The following is a 22,178-nucleotide window of genomic DNA, read 5'->3' on the forward strand; positions in this document are numbered from 1 at the left end:
ATTCTCTGTCGTCTTTCTTTCTCCCATCTAAGGCCACTGCCTGAGGAAAACTGGCAGATGTTTTTTGCAGAATCAAGTAGCTCGACGTACTGACATCCGTACAACAGGCATTCCCGCTGTATCTGTTGACTGTACCGGGCAATGAATGGAAGTTTCCAATAGTCAAGGAGGCAGGAGTGTCTGCAACCGTCCTCACCCTAGCTGTGCAGCGGGACAGGTGGTGAGTGGAGCTGGCGCTGTGTGAAGAGCCACTGTGTGGATGTGGAAGTAGATGGAGGCGGCTAGGGGCCAATGGGGAAGGTGGGTCTGCCTTGAGTCGGTCAGTCCTAGAAGTCCAGGGAAAGAGAAGTGGGGGTTGTGATGAAGCTTCTGGAAGGGATCCAGAAGCGTAAGGAGAGCTCTGGAGCAAGGACGACCTTGCATAGATAAGAGAAAGCGCACTGTGAGTGGTTTGGTACACCACGTGAAGAAAATGTTGCTACTAGATGGGGTAGGAGAACCCTGCCCAGGAGAAGGGATGCCTGGTGCAAAGCCACACATTTTCTGTCTGCTGTAGGTTCTGAGCATCATGCTTTGGTGTTACGTCTTTTCAGCTTTAAAACTTCTATGACCAGGACTTATCCTGGGTACGTGAACTGGCTTTTTAGAGCCCATTCATTCCCTGTGGTGGGATGCCTTACTCAGCCGTGATGCAGGGGGAAGGGGCTAGGTCCTGCCCCAACTTGGTATGCCAGCCTGTGTTGACTACCCAACGGAGGCCTTACCCTCTATGAGGAGTGAATTGGGGGGGGGATGGGAGGAGGTGGGGGGAAAAGAGAAGGAGAGGAACAGTGGTTGGTATGAAAAAAGAAAAAAATTAAATAAAAAAGAAACTATACAGATACACAGGAAGGCATTAATCTTATGATTGAATCATGATGTTTTGTTTACTTACTTGCATTTTCTTTTTTAAATTTGTATTCTCTCTCTCTCTCTCTCTCTCTCTCTCTCTCTCTCTCTCTCTCTCTCTGTGTGTGTGTGTGTGTGTGTGTGTTTGCACATGTTTAGTGGTCAGAGGACAACTTGTGGGAGGGCCGTTCTCTCCTTCCACTGTGTGGGTCATGACCTGGAACTCAGGTCATCAAGCTGGGTGGCAGGCACCTTCACCAACTGAGCCTCATCTCATAGGCCCTTTATTTCCATTTTTCTGAGATGAATTTCATCTTTTCCTTAAGAAAAGAACAATCAAGGAGAACTCTCTTTGAGAACAAAGTCGCATTTGCTGGCCGGAGTTTTCATTAAGCCAGGTATTTTACTAATAGTTTGCAGAATTTTCACAGGCCTGGGAGTCCAAAGTCCTGGACCAGAGCTGACCAGAATGTACATGTGAGCAATGCCTGCACACTCTGTCCAAAGGCTTGCATGTTGACATTTCCTCTAGATCTATGTCACTGTAGCCAAACACAGCCCGATTTCAAAAAGAGAGAAAAACTGCATTCAAGTTTAAAAACTTTTTCTACAGAAGTCTTACGTTGTCTTGATTCAGCTAATGTCCAGATATTATTCTGTTGCTATTGTTCCAGTTTTCTCCTCGGTTAATGCTCATGTAGAGAAATGCTGCTGACTTTTATAAATTGAGCTGTTTCTGGAGAGTTCGCTGAGTCAACACAACATTTTCTGAAGTGTTTGATCACCTGTGTGTTTCTCTGCTTTGTTTGTTCTCCATGCTCCCGAACGCACTTCGTTTCTTCCCCAATTCTGTCTCCTTTACAGATCTTTGAGAACCTGAGAATGCATTTGTTGCTCCCTCTTGTGTCTGCGCGCATGGGGGAATGTTCTGGAGCTGAACTGGGGACCCTGTGCATGCTAAGCAAGTGTTCAACCAATGAGCTGTTTTCTCAACCCTGCCCCTTTCTCGGAGACAGGATCTCACTGAGTTGCCCAGGCTGGATTTGAACTTTCTATGTAGCACAGGAAGGCTTGGAACTTCCCACTCTCCTGCCTCGGCCTTGTTACTTCAATGTCTAGCTGAGCCCAGTGTTGCCAAGGTGTGGTACAGTTTCTCCCCCTTCTACTTCCTTCCTGTCTTAGTCTCTGGAAACGTGTAGCTGTCTGTCTGTGCGTGCTCCAGCTTCATGCTCTGCCTAGCTACCATTTTTTGTTCTTTGATGGATTTTTTCACACTAGTGAGCAGCTTAAAGGTTTTTTTTTTTTTAATATTTATTTGTTTAGTTTGGTGTGTGTGTGTGTGTGTGTGTGTGTGTGTGTGTGTGTGTGTACACTTGCAGGCCTCAGCTCTAGGGTGAAAGTCAGAGGGAGAAGGTTCTCTCTTTCCTGGAATTGAATTCATGTGGTCAGGCTTAGCCTTAAACAACTTTACTTCTGGACCATCTTATCAGCCCCTGGATACAGCATCTTTAGCAAAAAAAAAAAAAGGGGGGGGTTATTTTTGATTGCTCTTATATTTCCTTTTCCAGATTTCCTCCACTATATACAGCTAGTGTTATTAAAGGACTGGTAGCCTGAAATCTGCCTCCATATATCTCTCAACTGGAACCTGGAAAGAATCTTCATCGTTTAAAACATTTGGTGTGAACTTGGGAGGTATATGGACATGGATTTTTGTGTGGAGGTCCATCTTAGTCACCATTCTACTGCTGTGAAGAGACACTATGACCACGGCAGCTTATAGAAGAAAGAATTGAATTGGGGGCTGGCTTACAGTTGCAGAGGGCTCGTCCATGTGGGGGCTGGCTTACAGTTGCAGAGAGTTAGTCCACGGTGGGAAGTGAGGCCTCAGGTAGGCAGACAGAGTGCTGGAGCAGCAGTTGAGGGCTTATGCCTTATTGGCAAGATGGAGGCAGACAGAGAATGAGGCTGGGTATGGCGTGGGCTTTTGAAACCTCGAACCCTACCCCCATTGACACACTTCCTCCAATGAGGCTACACTTCCAGATTCTGCCTAAACAGTCTACCAACTGAGAACCAAACATTCAAATATATGAGCCCAAGGTGGTCATTCTCATCTGAACCAACTCAGGGGTTTGCACCTCCAGCTCCTGACTTGGTTTCGTCGTCCTACTGCCAGGGCTCTGGTGGTCCCTTGGACTGTGCCCCATCCTGGGGTTTTGGTCATCCCTCTAGTTTTGTCCTATTGTTGGGTTCTGGCTGCCCTTCCAGAGTGCTGCTGCCCTGTTGGGATTCTGGTGACCTCTCTTTTTTTTCACTGGGCTCTACACTACTCCTGGGGTTCTGCCCCCTCCTTCCCAGGATGGCTCCTACCATCAGCAGCTTGGAAAACCAAAAACCCGGAAGCTAAAAGATGGCGAAAGGAGATCCAGGTGACATCTTTCACGCCAAAGGAGAGTTAACTGAGATCCCGGTGACATCATCTTTCAGAATTCCTGGTTTCACCCGAATGTCCTTTACTTTCGTCCTGTGTCCATCCACCTGGAAATTGGCCCATTTTAAAATCCTAAACCCTGAACTCCTTCAACCTCTGTGGTAAGGACCCCACTCCTTACCACCTCCACTTCAACTAACCTATCAGTTTTCAGGTCATCTTTCCAGGCTAACTGGGAGCGCGTTGTGAGACTGTAAGCAGACGCCCACACTTACACCAGACATTCGTTCAACTCTCGGTCCTGTTCCAGAGGGCAGCTCTTGGCGAATCACCCTTCAGCTGACTCTGCCCACCCCTGTGACCTCCAGGGAAGGTCAAATTCTTCCTTAAAGACAGCCCCTTTCTAGTTCAACAGTTAGCTTGATTCACCTAGACCTGTCCAGCATGCCATGCAGACTCACATGAATCATATCCTGTTGATGCATGAATACAGATCCCAGCCCCTGACTCCAGGATTACCAACTGACTGATTGATACAGGATGGAGAGGGAGAGAGGCTTAAACCCCATGATTCTCCAGTTTCAGCAAGAAGTAGCCAGAATGGAAGTGGATACCCATACATCCCTTGAGCCCCACGGCCCTCTAACCCCTGTTCTGTGAAGTCATTTCTTTTTGTATGAAAGTAGAAGGCTGGAAAACTAACTCACAGAGGCTGTCCCAGCAGAGGGGCTAAGCCATACATTGTAGCCGATCTAGTTCCTTCACGAAACCGCTAAGCTCAGTGACCCCCATCCTCTAACGACTACAAATGTAAGGAATTCCCCCTGTTCTTTGGGTTGCTGTGGTATCCCCTCTCCCAGCTTCCCCTACTTGGAGTAGCTGGAATTATTATTAAAGGACTGATTTCCTCAAAAATATATCATTAATTCTTTCAACATTCCTCTTATGGGGCTACCCATTATTCAGTTACTATTGGTATTTACACATTTATTCTTCTAGCATCTTAGAAACGTATTTCAGGCATTTTAGAAAGGTATTTCCCCCTTTTTGGCTTTTTTACTATTGATTTTGGGGGTTGGGAGGAGATGAGGGTAAGGCAAGGTGTAGCCGATGTTGTTCTTAATTTGTGATCCTCTGTCTCCACCTCTCATGGGCTGGGATTACAGGCTTGTGCCACGACGTCTTGCCTATTAGCCTGTTGGAATTCCCCAATCCAATATTCCTGCAAATCATTTTGTGTTCATATTGTAATATTCCTCATATAGTGTATCAGCATTGTGTCCATGTGCTTAGGATTTCTTTTCAGTGAAAGCTCTTTTTGTCTTAAGCGCACATGTTGTGATCATTCTAAATGCTTGCCGGCACCGTCTGCCTCTTACAGCTGATAGGCATGTTGCTATTACATTAGATGAGCTTGGTTTTCCAGGGGTATTGCCTGCTCCCTCTGGTGCTCCGTGGAGGCAGCATTGCTGTCCAGCTTGGTCTGTACCCTTCAGGGCGTCTTTAATGTGAGAGTCAAGGTAAACACACTGTGGGGGGCCACAGATCCTGTACAAGTCCATCTGCCATCTCTGCTGGTTGACTTCAGAGGCTGCCTCTGAGTGAGGGTTCCCACAATGCTCCTGGAAAGCACAGCACTAGGAGAAAATACTGCCAGACCAGCCTTGGGGAGTAGAAATGCAAGTCTTTTCTTTTTTTTTGGGGGGGGGGGTTTATTGAGACAGGGTTTCTCTGTGTAGCTTTGGAGCCTTTCCTGGAACTCACTCTGTAGCCCAGGCTGGCCTCAAACTCACAGAGATCCGCCTGCCTCTGCCTCCAGAGTGCTGGGATTAAAGGCGTGCGCCACCTACTACCACCCGGCTAGAAATGGAAGTCTTTGAGGGACACTGTCAGGCCACCATTAGTCCATCCGGAATTCTCTTCACCATCCGGGCACCAGAGCAGAGCTTTGACACATCTTCTTCTGTTGCCCCAGCTGTGGGTCCCCTCCCAACCCCCAAACTCTAGCCCACCTCCACTCATGTGCCCCGCCCTTCCCACAGCCTTCACACCTCTCAAGGATTTCTTTTGGATTTTTCAAATACATGCTCTTCAAGTTCACGCTTCCCCCTTTTCTCTGGTGCTTTCCAGGTTCATGTGGGAGGAAGCATTCAACGGCCCATGGCAGTGTTCTGTATAGCCATGCAGAAAAGTCTCCACATGATCAAATATAATGCAAATAGAAGTCATTATAACAAGCAGGACGAATACCTGATCATTATCTATCAATAAAATTCCAAGAACTCAAAGCTAGAGGAGCAAGACCAATTATTCATGCAGTTGAGTATGTTGTGACATATTGTTTGCTAATAACATAAAATGACCGTGAGGACAGAATTGTTTCTTTTCAACCAGACTAAAGATTTGTGACGATGGAGGCTTGACAGTAGAAATGGCAGAGAAAGGATTGTGCATGGCACCAGTTTGTTTCCTGAGAATCATGGGTAACTGCACCACTTCTAATCAGGTCCCCCAAACAAATATTGAGCCCCTCCCAGGTGTGACTGCACAGCACCCTGTTCCTTATGTTCTCTAGAGGGTACAGACCCCAGGGGCACCTCCACAATCACCCAGAGGGGACTGTTTTTCTTCTGAGAACTTTCTCAGACTCCCTGCCCTTTCCCCTACTTTCCTCTGGCACTCTGACCTAGTGAGATAGGAATCTAAACACACTCCCCACAGCCTTCTCTCACCACTCTGGAGGCTTTGGAATCAAAGGTCTGCCTTTCATTCCAGGCGATCACAAAAGACAAGGCCTGGCTCCCAGGAGATAGGAGGAAACAACAAAATCAGAAACACTGCCGGCCTTCGCCTCCCACAGCAGGATCCACCCCAGGGAGATGAAAAGCCTTCACAAGTTCCAGAGGCGTGGTTTTACCCACTCCCAGCCACAGCCCCTATTCACACACCCACAAACCAGGCCATTTCATCCATCAAGTCTCAGTGTCTGAATCTTCCAAATGGGGCTAATAATCCGGGTCAGCCTCTGATTTGTTGGTTGTACGGACAGCTGGCACCTGACCTGATGGAGCACAGACTTGCATGGACTGTATCAGCAAGAGGATGAAACAGCGTTCATTCCTCAAAGTATAAAGATTTACTGAGGTCTAGACTTGTCTTAGAAATAACCCCCAACACACACACACACACACACACACACACACACACACACACACATACACTTTGTGGTTTCTGGTTCTCATAATTCTGAAAGCCTTTGCCCTTTGGTTCAGTGGAAAGTACCGCCTGCATGGGAGAACATTGCTTTGATTCCCCAGTCCCGGCCTCTGGGTAAATGTGTTTCACGGTGTTTATAAGGATTGTGGCTTTCTGCTGAAGAAGAAAAGCTGGCCTCACATGGGCTAAAGGGGATCGTTGAGAGCCCCGGGTTCTTATTTATAACTTGCTCATGAACCAACCCAGGTGGCAGAATTGCCTGAAACACAAACACTGTTTGTGCAAGACTTCATCTCTGATAATCAATTTCCCTTTTAATGTTTGTCTAAGACTTAACAGAGTTCCTTCATGGGTTCTGCTCTTTGCAAACTCTGAAGGATCCAAATCCCAAAGAAAAGTGAAAACGCCTGGTCTTCTTTAAGAAGTATTAACAGAGTCTTTCAAAAGGCCTCACGTACAAGAGGGAGCACACAGGGAGTGGAGGAGAGGGAATGGGACAGGGAGAGTGCAGGGTGGTCAAGACTGTGTGCCTCTGGGAATACCCAGGGAAATCATTGATTTGAATAGTTAGCATTACTACTATAAATAAAATAAAATATTTATAATATAAATAAATATAAATATTTATAAATGTATAAATATAAATAAATATTTATATAAAATATTATTATATTATATAAATGTATATTATATAATAATAAATATATGAATATATAATATAATATATTATATAAAATATATATATATACCTAAATATAAATATTTATAATATAAATAAAAATATAAGCATGAAATGTGGGCTCAAGAGTGAGGAGATGGCTCTCTGGGTTAGAGCTCTTCCTGTACAAGCATGAGGACCCGAGTTCAAATCCCCAGCACCCTTGTAAAAATGTATACCTATAACCCCAGCACTGCTGGAGAGCAGAGGTTAGGAGGGTGGCTGGAGCTCACTGGCTGCCAGCTTAGATCCAGGATCAATGAGAGACTCTGTCTCCAGGGAATACTGTGGGGGAGTGACAGAGAAAGACACTCACCATCTCCCTCTGGCTTCCCCATGTGTACCCACACGCATACCACACGTGCACATCCCACACACTCCCACACACCAAAAAAGTGGGTTCATTCAGTATTGAGAAGGTGGAGTCTTTTTAGGTCAGGATTGGGATCCAGTCCCTTTCAACAGTCGGGGCAATCGGCAGACAAACCAGTCACTCGATTGTACTTGAGTACAATCACTTGATTCAACAAGGTTCCTTTCGTTGTAGAAAATTACCATTTGGTGGAGTCTTGCTATGATTTTCCCCCATTTTTACTTTTCTTAACACACTTCTGTACATTTTAATAATTTCAAAGGACCCATCTAATAGGTGGAATCACCTGAAATTGATGCATAGGTCTCATAGAACTTGATGTGAGGAATTTTGGTCACCCCAGACAGGACACCATTGACAAATCAAAGAAATTCCACTCAAGTCTAGCTTGGTGAACCAATAGGTTTATTGGCGTTATCTGCAGGCACAGAAGTAACTCAGAGGCAGCTGCCTCACTTAAAGGCCCACTCCAGCAGGGGTGATGATAACCAAAGCTCCATTCCTATGCTTGAGTAGCAATAAAGGCCCATTAAGGGAAAACCCTTTGGTCAAGAGAACAGCCTCTCTGGCCTGGGTGAGTTGATCCTGGCCAAGGAAGCACCTCTCAGGAAGGGGACCACCCATAGGAAAATGGTCCACCCCTAGAAAAGTGGGTCCACCTCAAACTATGTCGAAGAGATAGGTGGAATAGTTATCCCTTTAATGAGATGCTGTACTCTTCCTCCCCAGAACTCCTACCCTGTAGTGGAGATGCTAACAGAGTACAGCCATACTCTTTTGTAACATCACCTGCTTTTCTGAATTACTCAGGAAAATGAACCTTCTCCGTTTCTTTCTATCTTTTCTCTAAGCATGTTTTCCCTCATACCTCAGGTGACCTCTTTCTTTAACACCCCTTGAAACCGTGTGGGTGACCTCCATGTGGCCTTAGCTCAGGTGGCATGCCCCTTCTCCTTCTCTCCCCATTCTCCTCCTATGGGTAGCTGCTGAGATCTACAGCTTGCCTACCCTGTGTGCTTTTCACTTGAATCCATCATTTATCTTGTGTTAGGGTTTCGACAGCTGGGCTGAAACACCATGAGCAGAAGCAACTAGTGGACAAAAGGGTTTATGTCATCTTGAAGATTACAGTCCATCGTTTTGAGAAGTCATGGCAGGAACTCAGGGAGGAACCCGGAAGCAGGAACTGGAGTAGAAGTCACGGAGCAATGCTGTGTATTGGCTTGCTCTTTATGGCTTACTCAGTCTGTTTTCTTACCGCAGTCTGGACCACCTGGCTGGGCATGGCACTGTCCACAGTGAGGTGGGCCCTTCCATATCAATCATCATGCAAGAACATGTACCACAGGCTTGCCTACAGGCCAGTCTATTGGGAGCCTTTTCTCAGTTGAGGTTCCTCATCCAAAATGATTCCAGCTTGTATCAAGTTGACATAAAACTACCTAGTACAGTCCTCAAGCTTTCATTTGAGTCTGTTCTTAAATTATTTTATTGATAAGACTAAGAACCCCAATTCAGTGGACCTGAATTTCGCTGACATCACCTGGTACTCACTCTATAATGTGCAAAGGCACTTCCTCTTTGCAGCAGGTTTCTCCCACTCTTAAAGTCTTATGAGTCTTGTGAACTTCTGAGCTTTCTGAGCCTTGTGAGTTTCATCAGCTTCCTGAGTCTTCAATCCTCTCATGTCCTTGCAGGAGGAAATGTTTTTGTTCAGAGGCAATAGCTACATACATTTCTGTTATGTGGAGAGCTGGATTCCTGCATTCAGAGATCATCACAGGAAGTGTCTGTATCACCTCCAAAATCTTAATTTCATTTATTTGTCAATGCAAAACAAACAAAACACTGTCACCTCTATTCTAGAGCTAAATATGAGTGACTAGGGTCCAGGAATGCAAACGTAGGTGGCTGCAAAAGTTGTGTTCCAATGTGATAATAGTTTTATTCAATTTCTTTTCCTTTTATGATTAAAAAAAAATTATTTTGTGTTAGAGTGTTGTGCCTGCATGTATGTATGCACACCAGATGACTTCTTTGTGCCCACAGTGGTCCGAAGAGGACATCAGATTCCCCTGGAACTGGAATTATGGGTGGCTGTGAGTCACCATGTTGATGCTGAGAGCTAAACCTGGGTCCTCTGTAAGAGCAATACATTCTCTTGAGCACTGAGCATCTCTCCAGCAACAAGAAGGAAAGGAATAAAGGGGAGGAGAGGAACAGGGAGAGGGAGAGAGGGAAGGAGGGAGGCGAAGGAGGAGAAGGAAGAGAAGAAGAGAGAGAGAGAGAGAGAGGGAGGGGGCTCTGAACACCAGAAAGTCCTTTCTTTCATGTTTCCCTTGGAGGTGGGGATCCTGGCCACAGCTCAAACCCAGTTCCAGGTGGGCATTAGAGCTGTTTGCTGAAGGGGAGGAAAAAGGAAGAACGTTTGCTTACAAATTCCTGTTATGTATCAGGAGGTAGAGCTGTGCTGCATAGGAGGTGAGAGAGAGAGAGAGAGAGAGAGACAGAGACAGAGAGAGAGAGAGAGAGAGAGAGAGAGAGAGATCTGAGATCTGACAATGTTTAAGTTCTCACATCCTCATTCTCAGCTGAACACTTGGACTCTTGTTTCCTGAGAACACAGTAACTATCCAAAAGGGCGGCCGCCCTTCCCCCTCCGCCCCTGCCCCACCCTCTTGTCACTAGAGAGGAACCGGGCCTGCTTTGGGCTCATGGCCGGTCACCACTCGTGCGGTGATTGTGTTGCCTCTTTCCACACGAGGGCCGTGCCACAGCGCTGCCCTCTTCCTCATGCCCAGTTTCCTTCCCTACTGGTTGTTCTTATCATACTGTTCCTGCACAGCTCCATCTCCTAAAGCTCTCTTTACAAACCTCTGTTCTTCTCTTTACCACCTAATCCGTGTCCTCCTCTGTAGCAAATTCATTGTGTTACAATCTCTTTGGTCCCCAGTGCTCCATTGCCATTGAAATCTCTCCTATCAAGGTCTCCAGTGACTTCCTCATCATCAAATCCAATGGCAGGTCCTGAGCCTTCAGTGTCCCAGACTGCTGGGGGGACAAATGGCAAGGCCATTCTCCCTCCTTCTCATGGCACTACCAAGCCAGACAGGTCCACGTCCATCCTCTGGCTGCTTCTCACACTCTGCCCTCTATATTTGGAGGAATCCGGGCAGTCCTCACATGTGGGAACCCAGCTGGAAGACCGACTCCCACATTTTACCCCAGGGTACTCTTGAGGAGTGAGGGATAAGAGATTTAGATAGGATAGAGGGGAGAGAAACAGAGAGAAACACAGGATAGCCTCGGGAGGGCCTGGATCCTAATCCACTGGCCCCTTCTGTCTCTTCTAAACGGCTATTTATAGGACTGCCAAGGGGTGGAGCAAAAGACCTCCCCCTAGCTCAGCCAAGTGTAGATTCTTCCAATCGCCTAGAAACCATGCACATGGTCAAGCAATCCTCTAATGCAGCTCTGCTGGGTAAAGCAAGCTCAGATCTCACTAGGAAACCTTTGTGGGCCTCCACACTCACATACTCCAGATGTCACTAAGATGGATGGAGCTGAATAGAAACCTTGGGCTTTTGTACAAACCACACAGGACTACAAATATGTAATGCACTAATTTGATGAAACTAGAGATCATAAACATCCAATCTAATAGACTTTGTGTTGTCAAAAGAAACAGCCCTCCTTTCAAAGGAATAAAAGACATGTTTTGTTCTGGAACAAAATTTGAAATGACCCTGACCTGAGGACACATATTTAGGTCTCCCCAAATATAGTGTCCAACATGGAAGCAGTTTCACAGAGTTTTATGGTAACAGAACAAAGAAAGTTATAAATCAAGGTATTTTTTAAAATACATTGGTAGAAACATCAGAGAGACAAGTTACAGTAGGATGGGGAAGCTCTGCTATTGGCCTTGGATGCTGTCTTTCAACACTCAACCCTTTGCTAAGTTTAGTACATTCCAGAGGCTTCTTACCTGTCAGATGTTAGGTTCCGGCTGGTAGCAGGGTGTTAAATCTGTCACACAGTGGGGCAAAGAATGACTTATTAGGGTGCTAGAGATCACCCCGGATAAACTGTTATGTGGCTCTGGCACGCAACATTCAACCCTCCACATCACTGAAGTTTCAATCATCAACCAGCCTGTGTGGACAGATTCTAGCCTGGAGTTCTCATCCTGTGAATGTAATAAATAAGGAACTCTCATAAGCGTTCCTGCAATAAAGACAGATTGTTGCCTTCAGCAACCTAAAGAGTTCTTTCAATTTTTTCAAGGGACCTACCTAGACTCAGGCAAACATTGGCTTCAACACAAGAAGGACTTTCTGGGCAAGTAAGTATGAGGCAGAATTGGGGTTTATTAAAAGACCGCTGGGGTAGGTGGTTGGGGAGATGACTCAGTCGGTAAAGTAAAGCTCCGATCTCCGGCACCCACATAAATAGCTGGGTGTGGTGATGTGCCTGTAATCCCAGTGCTGAGGATGAGGAGGCAGGAGCATCCCTGAGGCTTGCTGGCTACTCTGTGAAGCTGAATCAGCAAGCTCCAACTCCAGTGAGAAAATATAAGACAGAGCGATGGGAGAGAGAAAGGGCCCTACTTGGACCTGTGGCCTCCACATGGACCCTACCACATACACATATACACACATAGAAAAAGAGGAAGGGTTTTTGACATGGATTTTAAGCAGAAGAGTCAAGGGAAAGAAGATGTTTGGGGGGAAGTTGAAACACAGTAGGGGCCATGGGTCCGGGTTTCTCTAAGCGAGCGTTGCATCGCATCTTTCAAATAGCCATATAGTCCAGTTTGGTGAGGTTGCCAAGGAAACGAAATGAGATCGCAGGTCCGAGAGACAGCTGACAGGACTTCAATTGAGCAGGCGACTCTCTAGCACTAAGGGATGCAGGAAGGCATCTTCACTGCACAACAGTCTTGTTGGAGATCCCCACACAATGTCTTGGAAAAGGAACAAGGCCCTTCTCTTGACATAATTATGTCTAGAAGGAAGGGGGATGGTGTCTTCTTGTAGGCAGCCTTCACAGCAAATGGTGATGTGTTGGAATCTTGATGCTCAGCTAGAACAGGCTTTAACCAGACTCAAGGCTGAGGGGCTCTTCCCTTCCCATGTTCCATAATTCTCCGTGTCTTTTTGTCCTGCTCAACAAGCATTAGTTAACAGATTAATCAGCTTTATTTCCCTCCCTCTTTTAAGCATGTCCAAAGTAGTCTGTTTGCCAGCTTCTTGTGACAAGCATTTGTGAGGGTTATCTCAGTTAATTTTAATAAGTATCTGAGGTTGGTACTGGTGTTAGTTTCCAAGTTACAGGGGTCTGAACAAGGTCAAGATTATGACTGAGCTGGGAGGCTGAAACCATGAATGAGGAAGGCAAGAACCTGAATAAAGCTTCCGTAAGAAGCCAGGGTGAAGGTTGATGTCCCCAAAAATGTTGAAGGATCTGAGTGTAGAGAGGAAGCGCTGGCCCACATGTTTGGATACATTTGAGGGGAAGCAGATCAAGACTTTCAAAGGACTGAAAGAAATGGGGGGCATTGGGTGGCCCAGACTGATGGCCTGAACTTTAAGACAACATGTTTGGGTCTGTTTTGAGTCAGGGTCTCATGTAGTCTGGACTGGGTACTTACCTCAGGGTAATCATGGACTCCTGATCCTCCTGCTTCACCTGAGGGCTGGGTGACTGAATGCACCACCACATGTGGCTGGACAGTAGGAGGCTTTGAAAGGATGGAGACTGGCAAATACTCAATACTCGAGGTATCAGTAAAGGACCAAGAGGATATATGCCTTGTTCCACTTGTTCCAAGTACTTAAGAGCCTTGGGTGTGGGTGGCCAGAGGAGTGGAGCGTGGGGAAGGAAAAGGTCAAAAACCACCATTTGAAAGGGCCACGGGAATGCCAGCTGACTCATCCACTGGAATTCGCAGTTTGCAGACAACAAACAAGGCCATTTCAGAGAAGAGCTGGCAATAGAGAAGTCTCTTGATGACAGAACTTTGCAGAAGGCTCATGGAAGAGCTTGAGTCTAGGTGGAGACCGAGTTAGAATAGACATAAGCCAAGATGAATGTCAGAGAGGGAGGAGGAATGTCTGACTCTGAGGATTCTTCGGAGGAAGTAAGGAAGAGGAGCACGTCTAGTTGAGGTGCAGGTATTATGGAGGGGCGGGGTATGCTGCCACTGACGTCCTTGAGTCTGGCCACCTGAGTTCTCTAAACTTCTTTGTGGAAGTAAGATGCCTTGTCAGATTCTCCTACAATCTAGACCCCAGGGAGAGCGTGCTAAGGGCCTAAAGATTCATATAGACAGGCTCTTACCACAAAGAGGCTGCTGCAGGTTGGCGTGGCCTGAGCAGGAGTCTAGCTGGATTCAACAGTATGGAGACAAGAACATAAAGGTGATAGGGAGACCCAGGAGGCTCGGATTTGGGAGCTATCTAGAGCTTCTGGCTTCAGGGAAATTGACGAACCAAGAACCACCCTAGTTCTTGTGACTCCTTCCCAGAGTTGCATTAGACGTCGGGGTTAAGTGCATCAGCTGCTCAGTGAACTCAAGATCATTGTGAGAGCTGGGAGCCTGGTGCCATGAGAAGGGTGAGGCAGAGGCTCACCTAGAACATCGGATGGCAGGGACTTTGGTTTTAAGAAGCGGCGGCGGAGCTGGAGAGGTGGCTCAGTGGGTAAAGTGAAAGGGTGGGGACCCGGGTGTGGAACCCCACACCTCCAGAAAAGCACAAGGTGTAACCACAGTTCTGGAGGGGCAGAGACAGGCAGACAGACCCCAGTGGCTCTTGGGCCGGCCAGTCTAGCCCATTAGGCAACCTGCAGGCTCAGAGAGAGACATACTCCATCTCTAAGACACACACAAAAACTGAGGCTGAGAGCGGTGGAGGAAGACATTGACGTCAGCCCCTGGCAGCCACAGGTGCGTGCCCACGGGAGTGGATCTGCTTGCACGGGCAGAGTACCCAGGTTGAAGGTCACGGTGGGACCCCACGCTGCAACTCAGTAGACAGATTTCTGAGGAGAAGTTATTCCTCTCTGGCTGTCTCCAGGCTCCTGCTTACACCTCTCATTTTTAGAGAACCCGAACTTCAGGACAGTCTCAGCTCTCCAGCAGCAGCACCAGCTGCGTCTCTCTTGGAAGCCGGGCAGAGCTGTGTTGAGCATTTTGGTGGGCCACAAAGATAAGAGGAAGCGAGCCGACTCCACAGACCCCTCACATGTGAGTAAACACCTACTCTCGGCCGCTGGAAGGGCTGGTATTAAAAGAATAACAACATCCCACAGCACAGAGAGAGGGTAGGAACCAGTGGTGAGTCCCTCAGCAGGAGAGTCGGGGGCCCGGGAGACCAGGTGGGGTGACTGTTGGATGTGTTAGGAGCACAAAAGCTTCCCCACTTCCATGGCTGGGCAAATATGAGGCTGACGAAGGATGTCTCGGAGTCAGCCAGCCAGGCAGCCAGATAGCAGCCAGGAACAGGGCAGCTACGTACATGTTGGAGATGATGTTTTTCTTTGGCTTGCTCGAGTTCTGAGACCTTTGGCCCAGTTTTTCCGAAGCAGGCAGAGGCCTCGATAAGCTGAGGCGGGGCTTCCTGAGGCTGGAGCCCTAGAGACTTATAAAGCCCGACCCACAACCGCTGGGCATCTCTCCCAGGGCCCCGTGGACTGCTGCTGGCTTTCGGCTGATACCCTAGAGATGCAGCGGCTTTTGGCTCCAGCAAGGAGGGTCCTGCAAGTCAAGAGAGTGCTGCAGGAAGCTTCTCTCACCCCTGCTCACCCGCTCTCAGCAGCCCAGCAGAGGTGAGTCACCTGCTCGGAGGGGCTATGGGGGGGGGCGTCACTCTCAGACAAGCACCACAGGGGACCGACCAGTAGAGAGCAGGCAGAGTACCTGTCCGAGGAGAACTCACTAGAATCCCAGGCAAAAGCTGGCGAGGCTCGCACTCAGCCATAAATACATAAGTCAGCTTCAAGGGGGCTCTGTTGCCTCCTTTTGAGAAAGCGCCTGTCTGCTGTTGTGCTGGAAATGCCTAAGCTTAGTCTCTGATGCCCGCTGTTTAGGAAAAAGAGCATCCTTTCCTCTCCCAGCTACAGGAGGCAGCAGAACTTAGGATCCTGCAGCTGCAAACGTTAGTTCAACAGCTCACTTTATTCCAGTGCAGCAAGACCTAGAATGGACCAAAAAGAGGAAGCTGTGTTCCTCCATGCTTCAGCTTAAGAGATGAAAAATAGAAAGAAGTTGTGTGTGTGTGTGTGTGTGTGTGTGTGTGTGTGTGTGTGTGTGTGTATGGGGCGGTACATGTGCTTGTGCAAAAAGAACACACATGCCTCATTTCTTTGTAAACACCCTTTAGTCTGGTCCAAGTGCCTGTGGTTGCCCAGAGCTAATGGGATACAGCTGTGCTTCGTGCCTTGGGCTCCCAGCTAGCTACCCATCTAGATCATAGTCCCAAGGCTTCCTTTCTGCTTATACTCATGAATACCGAATATTTAGGAGAACACTTTGCTCTCGTGTCCTCCCTCGCCTCCTCTCCAGGGAGCCTGGTGTAGGTGTGGAGGGGAAGGGGCAGGGTCCTTTACCTTTCTTTTCTTCATGACCCTACCATCACCTCCTCTCTCTCCCACCCCTGACAAAACCGCTGCATTTCAATCGAATATTCCAGCTCAGAATCTGGCTTGTTGGTGCATTTGTGAGGAAGCGGTGGACATGGTTTACTAATTTCAGGGCTGGAAATGGTGACCATTCCCAGGTCGTCTCCCCCCCCCCCCCCCCCCCCCAACTCCTTTTATTGAGACAAGTTCTCTCTATGTAGCCTTGGTTGACCTAGAATTCACTATGTAGACCAAGCTGGCCTTGAACTCATAAAGACACACTTGCCTGTGCCTCCAGAGCGCTGGGATTATAGCCTGGCACAAACTTGCCCTAAGCAGCAGTGGGCCACTACCCAAGCCTCCATCCTCATCAGCGTTCTGCGGCTTCTTTGGTTCATGCTCTAGAATCCTTATTCCTTTTCCCCTTCTGGTGCCCTCATGGTTAACCCCAGTGCTCTCTGCCTGAGCTACTAATGTTCTTTATAAGTCACCTTTGCTCTAGGAGTCTGCCCCTCTAATCCAACCTGCATCAGTTTTAAATCCACCCCAGAATAACCACCGCCCCAGCATCCACTCCCCCGACCTGATATTAAAACACCTGGCTCTCGGTGTGTCTCACCTACAATCTTCCTGCTCCCCTGCACACCATCGTCTGTGAGGTTTCTCTAGCCTGCTCATGCACCCCCACTCTGGCCACAGCCCCTTCGCCCTCTTCGGTCCTTCATGGTCAGAAAACCACGCATCTGTCAGTCAAGATTGACCTTAGGGCCTGGTGAGGTGGCTCATCAGGCAAAGGTTCTTGGTGGCAAATCTGAGGACTTAAGTTCAGTCCCCAGAATGTGCAGGGTAGAAGGAGAGAGCAGACTCCTAGACTCTGTCTTCTGTCACACATGTGCGTGGCACATGTGCCCCCCACAACATTTAAAAAAAATGTAAACAAAGAAAACAAGGCTGACCTCAAATTCAGCCTCTCCCATGAAGCTCTCCTTATTTTCCCTACCCAGAGACGCTCTGCTTCCCTTGCACTACACGATTTTGCCCACGTCCCTTTCATGAGCCTCATCCACCTCCAGTCTTGACAGCTGGACTAGAGGCGTGCTCATCTCCTTCCTCACACCAATGAGGGGTTTTGAAAGCCCTGCCCTCTTCTCTGTGCATCCCCTTCACACAACAGTACCCTTCTCCACATGGCGCCCAGCATGGGATTGTTAGCGGTGTGCCCACCTGGAAGCAGGCAGGCTGGAGTGAATTAGCGCTTTTGGTGCAGTCTCTTGAGCTAGGCAGTAAGAACAAGCTACCTTATATAATGCAGTGATCATCCCTTGGGGGAAGCACAGGATGAGAAGGGGACCTTTCACCAAGTGCCTAGGTGCTTCTGGAAGCCTTTGTGGCTACTTTTTATCTCCAAGGCTCTGAAATCCACGTCCAAAAAAATCTCTACCAAGAAAGAAGGAGAGTTCCTGGCTCTCTGAACTTGTCCCTGGATCTTGTCTTTCTATATGAGAAACGAGGGAGGCAGTCAGCCCAGCTGGAACAGAGAGAGATGAACCTGCCAGGAACACAGCCACGCTGGCGGCTCCAAACACTAGCTAACCATTAGCTCTTGGTCCTGGGGACGCGCCCCATAAATATTTGAAAGTTCAAACTCCAGTTATTTGGAGGGCACCACATAAATAAGTTAGCTCCCACCCTTTCCTGTCAGAGGCCGATGAGACTCCCTCTGCTTTGGTGTCTTGTGACCACAGGATGCTCTTTTGTCTCACGGGGGTTCTTGAAAGTGACTCTTATGGTGGGAGAATTTGGGGACCCCAGAGGTGCAGGTAGGGAAGCACTCAATATGAGCCAGAGCCTCTGTGGTACAGAGAAAGCTTTGTAAGCCCAAGGCAACAAGTAGACAGTCTTTCTAAAGCAAGAAACGCTGGGGAATTACTTCACTAGTGTTTATAGCAAAGAAGGGCACTGGCTTTAGATGCTGGGCACCTGTAGGAGGAAGGCTTGCAGCTGGGAAGGGAAACTGCACCCTTTCACCAGAGGAGTTGGGAGTCGGAAGTGGAGGGACACAGGGAAGAAAGAGCTTCTCCTGACCGCCATTCTCTCTGGTCTCCATTTAGAATTGCGCTTTTGGTCCTCTGTGCTCCCACGGGTTGGCCTGCTCCACTACACAAGGAGCCATAAAATGCCTGCCGCTGTGTGGGCACAAAGGGTGTCTGTCTGTCTTACTCTGTGGTGAGTCAGCTCTGCATGGGGAATGTCTGATAAATATTGAAAAGTCCAGACAGAATGGAAGATAGCAGAAAAACTTCCTTTAGGAGTAGGAAAGTGACCTGGGCGGATTGGCACACTTTTGCAATCTCAGCACTTTGGAGGCGGAGGCAGGAAGATCATGAGTTCAAGGCCAACTTTGGCCACATAGACTTTGTCTCAAAACAAAACTAACACAGCAGCAAGTGGGAAAAGGATCTGGTTGTTCCTGTGTAGTCAAAAGAGAGGTGCACTGTAAAGAGGAGTGGAGGGTTCTAGATCATTCCCTCTGGGGCCTTACAGCATCTGTGGAAATAAACCTCAGGATGACGACAGCGCAAAGAGATGCAGTCAGTAAGAGAGCCGACCTACAGAGAGGGTTTGCACCGTTCTGGAGGTGGTGAGGCGTACTTAATTTCTAATAGACACACAATAACTGGCCATTCTTATGGGATCGGTGTGACATTTTAAGTACACACACACACACACACACACACACACACACACACACACACACACTCATACTCATCCAATGACCACATCAGGACAATTGGCTTATTTATCCTTACAGACTTTCACCATCTCTTTGTGTTGTGAGCATTCAAAAATCTTCCCTACTTGCTGCTTTAAAATACTCTGTAGCATGAATCTTAAAAGACCTTATTAATAAAAAACAAACCCAGGAGCCAGATATTGGGGTGAACGCTAGAAGATCAGAGAAATAGAACAGGCCACAGCTAACCTCACCCCGCCAGCTTGTCAGCCTGTTTCCTCAGACTGGAAGCCTCTGAGTCCTCATCCGAATGGATCTCAGCTGAACTGCTGCTCAAAAGCCTAAAAGCTTAACAGACTCTAGTTTTTGGTCCTCATGCCTTATATACCTTTCTGCTTCCTACCATCACTTCCTGGGATTAAAGGCATGAGTCACCATGCCTGGCTGTTTCCAGTGTGGCTTTAAACTCATAGAGATCCAGATGGATCTCTGCCTTTGGAATGCTAGGATTAAAGGTGTGTGTGCCATTTTTCTGGCCTCTATATCTAGTGGGTATTCTATTCTCTAACCCCAGATAAGTTTGTTAGGGTGTACAATATATTGGGGAACACAATATCACCACAACACTCAATTAATTGTTTTCAATCATAATGATCCTGCAGTATCATAGGGCATTGAAAGTTACTTCTGTGGTGGGAGAGAGGATGGTTCAGTGGTTAAGAGCATTGGCTGTTCTTCCAGAGGACTTGGGTTCAATTCCCAGCACCCACATGGCAGCTCACAACTGTCTGTAACTCCAGTTCAGTTCTGGAGAATCTGACACCCTCATATAGACATACATGCAGGCAAAACACCAATGCATATGAAATAAAATAAAAATAAATACATCATATATATAAAAAAGTTACTTCGGGCTGAGAATGTGGTTCGGTGTGTTTGCCTCCAATGTCCTGCATTTACATCCCAGCACCACGGAATAAAATAAAACAAAAATCAAAACTTATTTCTCCCATGCAGCTGTACCCCTATACACAGCAGGCATGCCCTCTCCATCTGTCTTTTCCCTTACCCTGTCCAAGGCTCTTGTGCCACTATTCCAGTCTCCGCTGCTTTGAGATCAATGTCTTAGCTGCCACCCGTGAGCAAGGACACACAACCTTTGACTTTCTGTGCCTAACGTGTGTCCCATCCATGTCGTGGCAGTAACAGAATTTAATCTTCAAGGCTAAATAGTATTCCAGCATGCACATATGTCACGCTTGTCTACACATTCATCTGTCAGTGGGCAGCACAAAGGAGTCTCTAGTGTGGTTATTGGATGGAGCGCTGCAGTAAGTGTGCAAGTGTCTATTACGTGTGAACATGCAAGCCATCTGTTCAGTTCAGTTCCTTTGAGTGTGCACCCAGGATTGAGACTCATGGACCATATGGTAGTTCTGGTCTGGGTTTTGGTGGTACAACTGGATGTTTTCCATGTGGCTGTATCAATTCACACTCCCATCATCTCTGTATGAAAGGTTTTTCTTTTTTAAAGATTTATTTATTTATTATGTATACAGTGTTCTGTTTGTATGTATGTCTGCACACCACAAGAGGGCACCAGATCTCATTATAGATGGTTGTGAGCCACCATGTGGTTGCTGGGAATTGAACTCGGGACCTCTGGAAGAGCAGTCATTGCTCTTACCCTCTGAGCTATCTCTCCAGCCCAAAAGGTTTTTCTTTAAAAAAAAAAAAAAATGGTGTGCGAGTGTGAGCACATGTGTGAAGGTGTGGGTACCACCATGCACACGTGGAGATCAGAGAACAACTCCCAAGAGTCTTTGCCTCTGCCACGTGGGTTACTGAGGTTGAACACAGGTCCGTCCTCAGGGGAAAAGCACCTTTCCCCACTGAGCCATCTTGGAAGTTTCCTTTCTCTGCAGCCTCACTGCATTTGGCATCTGTTTACTTATAAAGCCATCATCCTAACTGTGCTGAAGCTCCATCTTGGATCTTTGCTCTGCATCTCCTTGCTGACCTGTGATGTTTAGTGCATTTGTACCTGTTCTCTATTTGTGCATCCTCTCTTGAAAAATGTTTATTCGGGTGTTGGCCTATTTAAAAACAGAAATACTTGCATTTTTATTGTCGAGTTGTTTCAGCCCCGGTATGTTCTGAGAGCTGCACCCTTCAAATAAACAGATTGCAAGTATTTTCTCCCACAGGAGGTTGTCTCTTTATTCTTACATCATTCCTGTACAGAAGCATTTTCTGTTTTAAATAATCATATTTGCCTTGCTTGGGGGGAGGAGTTCTTAAAAAGTATTTGAAGGGCTAATGGTTTGGCAGGTAAAGCTGGTAAGTCTGATGACCTGAGTTCACTTCCCAAAATTCACGTTCTGGAAGGAGAGGACTGGTACCACAGTTACCCTTTGATGTCCACACGTATGCTGTCGCACTCTTGCCCCCCCCCCCATAAATCAATAAGTAAGTAAATATAAACGCAGGGAAGTGGAGGTGGAGGATCGTGAATTTGAAGTTGACCTAAGCAACTTAGTGGTTCCAGTCCAAGCTACATAGTGACATCATGTCTCAAACAAAACAAGATGAGTCTTTGCCAACATCAACATGGCCCCTACATTTCCCTCTAGTAGATGCATGTTTTTTTTTTTTTTTAATTTTTCTTTTTAAGATTTATTTATTATGTATACTGCAGGCCAGAAGAGGGCGCCAGATCTCATTACAGATGGTTGTGAGCCACCCTGTGGTTGCTGGGAATTGAACTCGGGACCTCTGGAAGAGCAGTCAGTGCTCTTAACCTCTGAGCCATCTCTCCAGCCCCCATAGTAGATGCATGTTTTTAAGTCCTGCTTCTGTACATTTTTCCATCCTGTCACTATTGGTTTAGGTGTGTCTTCAGTTTATTGTAGAGAGTGTATCAATGGGACTTGGTTGTAGTCCATTCAGCCAATCGGTGTCTTTTAGCTGGGGGATTGAATGTCTGTCTATTCCATGTTTTCCTGGTCATCTGTGTGACCTGTGCTCCTTCCTGTTCTTATTCATCGCTGTGGTTTAATGGCTTTGTGTTCTGAAAGGGTTCTCCTTTTCCTCTTTGTGTATATGCTCTCCTACTGAGTTCTGCATTTCCAGATGTCTTCAGAGTGCAATTATCTTCTGTCACCCCAGAGTAAAATTCCCTAAGCATCCTTAT

The 22,178-nt window shown here is 47.1% G+C and overlaps 1 protein-coding gene across 2 annotated transcripts in view; it reads left to right on the forward strand.

Annotated features, from left to right (window-relative positions):
• Nucleotides 1-15,287: 15,287 nt before the first annotated feature.
• Nucleotides 15,288-22,178, forward strand: part of LOC114686258 (hydroxymethylglutaryl-CoA synthase, mitochondrial) — a 172,951-nt gene continuing 166,060 nt past the window's right edge. For both annotated transcript variants that reach the window (XM_037206921.1, XM_028860926.2), the window contains exon 1: nt 15,288-15,459. In XM_037206921.1, the coding sequence (XP_037062816.1) occupies nt 15,356-15,459 (104 nt within the window). In that variant the 5' untranslated portion in view covers nt 15,288-15,355. The remainder of the gene's footprint in view (nt 15,460-22,178) is intronic.

This window comes from Peromyscus leucopus, chromosome 6 (genome assembly GCF_004664715.2).
Source record: "Peromyscus leucopus breed LL Stock chromosome 6, UCI_PerLeu_2.1, whole genome shotgun sequence".
Lineage (NCBI taxonomy): Eukaryota > Metazoa > Chordata > Mammalia > Rodentia > Cricetidae > Peromyscus > Peromyscus leucopus.